We start from the raw sequence: 9430 nt of genomic DNA on the forward strand, positions 1-9430 counted from the left end.
AAAAACTTGAACTTAGCTAATCCTAGTATTTTGGATGCAGCTGCAAATGGCATAAACTTAACCGTAAATCATAACCTGTCTAATTTTATAAATCATCTTTGATAAAGGTATACATGCAAAAACTCTAAAATTTATTTTGAAGAGAATATTAAACAATGGATACAAAATGAGCCAATATCAGTTTAATTTTCAATTGATAATAAGGAATTTCTACTAACTGCTTCCGTTGATAAAGAAAAACTCTGCTCTTATTCAACTGTAGTATCTGACAGACCCCAGATGAATTTTGATTCTTTAAGTAGAAAAACAAAAAAAAGAGGATTGACGCAATTAGTTGCATCATATTCGTCTTAAAACTATTGTTTGCATCAGGGTAGTGCTTGCGCCAAGATGGTAAAGAAAAAGAAGTTTAAGCTGTTTTACAATTATCTGAATATATGAGTTGAAAACTATTACAGGCCATTTTTTAACTCCTAATTACTTAAAATCTCACCACACTACTTCTCTTGGGACTCTGTCAAAAGCTTTTTAAAGGTCTACAAATTACATTCACAGATTTTCTTGCTTTTCTGATGACATTCTTGCCATAGCTTGCCTTACAAGAAATAATGTTTTTATTCTATATCTTAAACCAAATTTAAAATTATCGACAGATTTTTAATTTTGTAGAATAATATTGTAATTTAGAATTCGAATTTCAAAATACCTCAAAATGAGGGGGGGGGGGGGCGGTGTAAACTCTGCATGGTCATAACTTTTGGAATTTACAATATTTTGCTACGAAATTTAAAATCTGTCGATAAATTTATATTGAGTTTAAGATAGTAAAGTAGGAAAATTTACTACATTCGTACCTCCGCCAACCTAAGTTTTTGCAAGGCTTTATCATTTAGCATAGGTATAAACATACTGAAGTTTTGAGTTTGCACAATGTGTGAAATTGTCCTATCTGAAACATCAAAAAACCATGCAAGCGCCCATGACTGCTTCCTATTTTGTCAGTAATAATTCTTTTTTTAAATTTCCTTACTATTTCAAGCAATTTTCTTTTTCTGTTTAAACCATATTCTTTACCTCCTTTGTAAATCTTTACTCTTTAATTTTTCTTCTGATCGTTTGAAATTTTATCTTTATAAGTGCTTCAATTGTAAGTTTTTTTTTTAACTTTTTTATCCAGCTCTTTAACAATCTAAGCATCTTTCAATCTCTTTAACAATCCTAATATACTTTTTCAACAACATATCCTATTTTTATAAACAGTTGTTTTCCGCTCAGAACATACTTTTCATCTCAACCTTTTTTTGTATATGGCTTGTTTTTTGTTTTGTAAAACTAAATATTTTTATTGTGACGCCATCACTAGGAAGATTACCATCCTAAGTTAATAAGCTCCTCTTGCCCTTATCTCACTAAACTGAGGTTTTTATTTCAAAATATTCCATTATACAGGTGAGTTGCCTTCACCATTACTAAAGAGCCTCATTTGCCCTATAATATTTTTCTTTTAAAATCAGTTATAATCATGACATTATAAAAGCAGACATCTCCTTTTAGTAAGCATTGTAATACTCAATTAAAGGAATGTTCACAATTTTTTTTTTACTTGTTTTAAGTGCCTAATAAGTTCTTACAAAAGTTTATCCTTCATAAATAATCTTTAAAGATAATGATCATAATAACAATAACAACCGATAATAATAACAACAGTAATAATAACGACGAACACAAAAATAGCAATAATAATAAAAATAGTGACAGTCATAACAAAAGTAGTTGCAGTAATTTATAAAAAAATATAAATACTATAAATATGAGTAATGCTTTATAATAAAATATACAATTATATAGGGAATAATATTGTAATCAATAATATAATATAATAGATATGTAAAAAAAAAAAATAAACTGAATAAGGTAAAAAAAAAGTTTATACAACTTCAAATATAACCGTAAAGTTTTAAACTTCTTTAATTATTATTTTTCTAACTTGACTCTTTTATGGATGGCAAATAATTAAAAGTTCTTTTTCTAAATTCGAATTTCATTGTTTGTTATTTCTGACAGGAATGATGCAGATTATAAACATCATAATTCAGCTCAAGGGAATTGATAAGCTAGAGTTGAATGATTTGGAACAGGATTTGGGCCTATCAAAAAAAGCTTCAGAAATTCTAGCATTAAGACTAAATGAGAAAACTTAGTTGAAAAAGGAGTAAAAGTATCTTACTTTCATACTAGAGAAAATACATTTCTGCAGTAGTTTCAAATTGAAGTGTTTTTGTGTTTTGCCATAAAATTTCTGGTTTACTTAAGGAATTGGGATTTTCAGACTTAACTACAACTTAATTGGATTGCGAATGTTCATTGATTGTTCAAAGAAGAGCTTGAAGTGTGTCCGGAATCATAATAGTGACTTTTTTGATGCAGTGTATACTGGGCATTCTGTCCATTCTGAATATGGATTTAAAAAGAGTTATTGAGTTATTGCAGTATAAGAAGCTTCATAGGACAATCTGCGTTGACCCTAAATTGGCGTGTTTCCTCCTTAATAAGCTACGTTTTGACACAAAGTATCCTTGCTTTCTCTGTATATTGGAATAAAAAAAATTAAAATTTTTACCTTTGAACAAAAAAATAGGTCTCATGAAGCAATTTGTGAAAACACTGCTAACTAATGACGATTATTTCAAGTACATTGTTATTGCATTTCCTTGACTGTCAATTAAAAAACTTAGAGCCGGTGTCTTTGATGGTCCACGAATTCGACAGCTTATCAAAGATAAATATTTACCTGAACTACGTCGGATCTTGAGAAGAACGCTTTGATATTATTTAAAGTCAGCGTTAAGAACTATCTTGGAAATACATACGCACATAATTAAAAAGAAATTATTTAGCAGCTGTTTGAAAATTATATAGCACTTGGTTGCAATAAGAGCATTAAACTACATTTTCTGCATTTCCATCTCGCCAATTTTCGTAAAAATTTTGGTGCTATCAGTAATGAGCACGGAGAACAATTTTATCAAGACTTGAAGGTTGTGGAATAACATTATCAAGGTAGATGGGATTTACATTTGATAGCCGACTTTTGTTGGAGCATAAAACGTCATAGTCCTCGATCTGAACATTCCATAAAGAGCTATAAACGTAAATTTTTTACATTAACTACTTATAAAATTGATATATTCAGTAGCCATATTATTTCTATAAACATTGCAGTTTAGCCCAGTTGTTTAATTTTACTTTGCATGGTAATAATTGGATAAAATAATATATACCGGCTATGTACTATATAATTTACATTTCATCACATTTTTTAAGAAAATGAAAACCCTATAATTTCAAAACTTGACGCGATAGAGAAAAACTAAGATCATTTTTTAATTTAGCACCTATAATCTAATCAATATTCCAAACTATCAAATTCCATTTAAAAAAATTTGTGTTCTCCAATGTTTATTATTATTATTGTTATATTGTTAATATTTTTATAAATAAATGAATATGATATAAAGAACTGAATATGAAGTTAGTTTTGAATTATATTTTGGGACAACAAAGTTGTTACTTGAAATATTTGTTGGATATTTATGAACTATTTTGTCAAAATAGGATTGAAATTTTTTAGGAGATAATCCTAAATTTGTTTAATACATGAACATTAAAACTTGATGTAAGTTGATTTTATATATATTTAATGCTCCAAGTATACGCAGAAGAGGCTCACAAGGTAGTGTTCTATTAGCTCCAAAAATTATTCTGCACGCGTGTTTTTGTTTACAGTACAATTTTTTTAATTTTGTATGGTTTGTACTTGCCCATGCAATATTGCAGTAAGTTAAATAACAATGAATAAAAGAGAAATATAAACTTTTCAAAGAACTACTGCTTAAAAATGGTTTAGCCCTATATATCATTTCTGAATTTTTTGATATTTTATTTTCAATACTTTTTATATGTAAACTCCAACGTAAATGTTCATCTAAGATTACGCCTAGAAAGTTTACTGAGTTTTCTCTTTTAATGTTAGTGTTATTGATTATTAGATTAGGCAATTTGATGAGAATATTTTTTGATTTATTAGCTTTGTGGAACAAAATAAATTTGGTTTTATCCGCATTAAGAGAAAGTTTATTACTTTTGAACCACTCATTAACTTTCAATAATTGTTCGTTTGTTGTTTCAAATAGTGTATAAATATCACTGTGGGAGTAAAAAAGATTGGAGTCATCTACAAAAAGAATACAATTTAATGGGTCTGTTGCTAAATTTAAATCATTAATATACACTAGGAACAACAGTGGTCCTAAAATAGAGCCCTGGGGAACCCCACAAGTTACGGCAGTCGGAAATGTTTGTTTTTGTTCATAAACTATAAATTGTTTTCTATCGGCCAAATAACTTTTGAACCAAAATAAATTGTTATTTTTTACACCATAGTGTTCAAGTTTTTTTATTAGTATATTATGATTAACGGTATCGAAAGCTTTTGACAGATCAATGAAAACTCCTAAGGTAAAGTAGTTACTACTGAATGCACTTGATATTTGATTTACTAGTTCAATTACTGCATGCTCCGTTGAATTTTTTTTTTGAAACCAAATTGTTTTGAATACAGCATGTCGTTTTCTGATAAGTGATTAAAATGTCGATTGTACATTATTCTCTCAAGTAATTTTGAAAAACAAGGTAAAATAGATATTGGCCTATAATTAGAAATATTTGAGTCATCTCCGGACTTTTTAGCAATTTTTAGCTTTTCAGGGACTATACCTGTTTTAAGTGAAAGATTAAATATGTGAAATAACGAGAGTTCTATTATATTATATACTGATTTTACTACATTAACGTTAATTTTATCAAATCCTGCACTTTTGTTAGTTTTAAGGCAAAAAAAGGCGGTTTGCAATTCAATTAGTTTTAAATTAGGTTCATCCATGACTTTATCGTAATTTTTTAAATAAGATTCAAATGGTGTTGAATTCATAGGAATTTTTAATGCCAAATTCGGACCAGTATTAGTAAAGAAGCTGTTTAGTTTTTCAGCAATAATTGATTTATCATAAATTGTGTTTTTATCAATTGTTATTTTTTTTGGCAGAATGTTTCTCGCATAAATATTTTTTCCTATTATTTCTTTAATTACACTTCATGTTTTTTTAGTGTTTCCGGTGGCTTTGCTTAATAGCTTTGCATAATAAAGCTTTTTCGAGTTCCTTTTTGTTTTTTCAAATATATTTTTATAATTTTAATATGTCATTTCGTTTTTAAAAGTTTTTTTTGTTCAAGTACTTATCATATAACTTTTGTTTTCTTTTTGAAGATTTTAGTAACCCGTTAGACATCCATGGAGTTAAAACAGTTTTGGTTTTTACAGTTATATTTTTTTCAGGAAATGCTTTATAATATTGCTTTCAGAATTGATTTAAAAATAGATCATATGCGTTGTTAACGTCATGTGACTGCAATACCAAATTCCAATCAACGTTGTCTTTTAAAAGATTTTAAATTTTTTTTACCGAGTTTTCATTGATCTGTCGCCTAAATATAATGGATTGAGAAGGAATACTGTTAAATAATATATTTTTAGTAACTAGAAATGTTGGGAAATGATCTGATAAGTCAGTTTTGATTATGCCTGTGTAAAGACGGTTATTAAGATGGTTATTAGTTATTATATTATCAAGAAGTGTAAAAGAGTTGTTAGTCACTCTCGTTGGCTTGTTTATTGACGGAATTAAATTCTTTTGAAGAAGAGTATTAATAAAGTTGTTCACATTATTATTTGAAGCATGGTTTATAAGGTCTATGTTAAAATCCCCAACTAAGTAGGCACGACTTCGGGTTTTATTAATATTTGTTAAGAATGGTTTAAGATGAGTTTTAAACTTTTTTAAGCTAGAGATGGACAAAAATACATACACCCCCACCAACACCAAAACCACGTGGCTGATGAGTAATTAATTAGTTCAAATTGGGCATTTGTTTCACCACGCTTACACCAAGTTTCCGTAAGACAAATAATTTTAAAATCGTGTTTTAATTCATCCAACAAAAACCTTAGATTTTCAAAATTTTTATTTAAACTTCGAATATTAATGTTTAAAATTGAAAAACTGTTTTTATTTTTTTGAAGATATTGAGAAGATTCAATAACTGTGTAGTATTGGCTTTCAATTTTTTGATTAAAGTTATTAGAGTCATCGACGTCACTGAGTGCGACATTTTCATCTAGAAATTCAATTATAAAGTTTTCCTCCATTTTAAAGTAACACATAATTAAACGCAAAAATAGTTAATTTAATAGTTAGGAATAGTTAAAAGAAAAGTAATACAGCAAACTCTTACTGACACGGTTTCGGGATTTCTTTCGTTTTCTGAGACACCCACTCGCGTACAATCAGCTTATCATATGATATGTATGCAAATTTTCCCAGCTACCGCTCAATTTTCATTTTTTCTTATTAAGTTCGTTTCGAAGCAAAAATCTTCGTTTATGTAGATATTTTCACCATTTAATTTAGAAGAATTTTTTAAAATTTCTACCTTATCTTTGTAGTCTAACAGCTTAATAATAATTGTGCGTGGTGTTTTTGCATCTCGGCGTCCACTACGATGCGCTCGTTCAATTCTCACATTTTCCACCCCTAGAGTCTCCTCAAAAAGTTTATTCACTTTTGTTTCACTTTCAGACCATGTTTCATTTTCATTTTCTTTGATGCCATCAATCTTAAGGTTGATTCTTCGTGACCGATCCTCTATTTCCCTAAGTTTTTTTTTAAAGTCAATAAACTCATCGTTTTTATGTGCTTCGGTTTTACAAAATCTTTTTTTTTCAATAGACTCAATATTATTTTTGAACTTTTTTTCGATAAATTCCTTGTGAAAATTTAAACTTTCCTTTATATCAAATACATCCTTTTCCAATCGTTTAATTTTTTCCATGCTGTCGTTAATGTTTGTTTCAGTTTTTTGTTGTCGATCGCTTGTTATTTTTGCGTTCGCACTGATGAGTTTAAGAATATTTTCTTCTTGTTATTTTATTAGTAACACTATATCTTTTTTGTACTCCGCAAACATTTCCTTGAACATTATTCGAATTTCACTAATGGTTACTGCCATATTTAATAATTAATAGCAACTTGTAATTTTACTTTTAAATTTGTATTATAAAAATAAAAAAAAATAAAAAAAATTTCTTCGATTAATAAAAACACGTCTGTTCACCGTAAAAGTATTAACCGTAATAAACTATTGTAATATTGTTTCTGTTGTAATAATCTTACTAATATAATTATCTTTATTTCTAAACAAATTTTTACTTATTATGTCTAAACTCTTCAAAATTTGTGATAAAAATATTCGTGCTAATCACTTCAATGCAATCACTGCCTAAGTTCAATCCACATGAAATGAAGTTTTTAAACAATAATGATTTTTGTTTATTAAAAAACTCTTCCATGATCTATTGGCTCTGTATTACATGTTGCAACAGTATTTTTCCTTTTAGTTCTATATCGGATAATGAACTTCATCTTCAAACTTAAATTGACAATATATTGCATCTCAATGATCTGCCAAATGACCTTTTCCTCTCTCCTTGCTCCCGAGAATCTGATACTTTTAATCAGCTTAATTATTACTTTATTTATCAGCGAAATAACAACGATGGTGATGATACGAACATAGTTGAGAATCCAATCAATTGTAAATACTTTGATATTAAAAAATTTAACTCTTCAAACATCAATATTAACTGCTTTTGTCTATTTCATTGAAATATCGCTTCATTAGTTAAACATTTTGACGAATTAACCTTACTTCTATCTCTAATAAATTACGAATTTAGTATAATCGGAATTACAGAAACTAAGCGGAAATCTGATTTACTCCCAACAACTCCAATTAATCTTAGTGGATATGTTTATGAACATACTCCAACAAAAATTTCATTTGGAAGTGCTCTACTTTACATGTCTAATAAACTTGTTTATAAATCTAGAAATGATTTACTTATGTATAAACCCCAATTCTTAGAGTCTGTTTTTGTTGAAATCATTTTCCCTAAAAAGTCTAATACCATAGTAGGCTGTGTTTATCGCCATCCTAACATGGATATTAATGAATTTATTGTTTTATATCTAGCTAATCTATTTGAAAAACTTGCTGTTGAAAAAAATAAAACTATCATTATAATGGGTGATTTTATTATTTTAATCTAACTATTAAAATATCGGATCATTATGCCACAGTTTCTAATTTATTCATCTTTTAAAAAAAGAATTATTAATTCTTGAAAAAGCAATATTATTCTTCGAAATTTCAAATAATTAAATAGTGAAGAATTCAGGAATGATTACTTGGAAATCAACTGGGATAAAGTAATCAAAGTTTCCAATAGTAATTCAAATAAATCATATGAAGATTTCTTCACTACCTTTAACTCACTTCTAGGCAAACACGCACCGTTAAAAAAACTAACTTTTTTAACGGTGCGTGATTTTATTAAACCTACTGAAAAAAATGAAATTAATATCAGTTATTCTTTTTCTAAATGATGGCAAAGCTTCTGGTCCAAACAGCATTCCAACCTTTATTCTAAAACTTCTTGCTAATGATATCTCCTCAGTACTTGCTAAACTGTTTAATCTTTCATTTACTACTGGTTATTCCCAAATATTTTAAAAACCGCATCCTCTTTGCAATGACATCGCAAATGGTGGACGCTATTTTCAAACGGTTGAAAATAACTTTTTAAAAGAAAAAAAGCAAAAGGGAAAAGAAAACATAAATTAAACGAAGAATAAAATCAACAAAAAAGTAGAATAAATAAATGTTTTAAAAGAAGAAAAGAAAAAGAAATATCTGAAAGAAATTAAGTAAAAAAGTAATGAAAATAGAAGTGAAAAAAAAAACGTTAATGAATGAAATATATAAAAAGAATGGCAAAAAAAAGAAAAAAAAACTATTTAAACATCGGAACCTCGATCGGCAAATGAAGATTTTTATTATTTTTTCATATATTTCTTTAGTTTTCTTTCATATATTTCTTAGGATTATTTATTTTATTATTTATTTATTTTTCTTCAGTTTTTCAGCGTATATAGTTTTACTATTTTTTGTTAGTCATTTATTATTATTTTTTTTTAGTTATTATTTATTTTTAGTTATATACAAATTTTTATACAGTTATATATAATTTGTTTTTATTTTCATTTTAGCCATTTATTATTCTACCGTGTATTATTATTATCTTATTTAATCCTTAGTTTTTTTTTTTTTTTGCCAAAGGTAATTTTTTGTTTTGTTTGTAATGCTTGTTGTAACTTTTGTTTTGTTTTGATTTTGGCAGTGTTTTTCTGTTTATATTGTATTTATTTATTTGATTATAATATTTGCAAATATTTTGATTATTATATTAAAACAA

At 27.4% G+C, this 9430-nt stretch overlaps 1 protein-coding gene across 1 annotated transcript; it reads right to left on the bottom strand.

The window, feature by feature from the left end:
* Positions 1-6447: 6447 nt before the first annotated feature.
* Positions 6448-6948, bottom strand: LOC136075744 (uncharacterized). The gene has a single exon (XM_065789179.1). It carries the CDS (start codon positions 6946-6948, stop codon positions 6448-6450), a length of 501 nt encoding a protein of 166 aa, XP_065645251.1.
* Between the last annotated feature and the right edge of the window lie 2482 nt (positions 6949-9430).

This window comes from Hydra vulgaris, chromosome 02 (genome assembly GCF_038396675.1).
Source record: "Hydra vulgaris chromosome 02, alternate assembly HydraT2T_AEP".
Taxonomy (NCBI): domain Eukaryota; kingdom Metazoa; phylum Cnidaria; class Hydrozoa; order Anthoathecata; family Hydridae; genus Hydra; species Hydra vulgaris.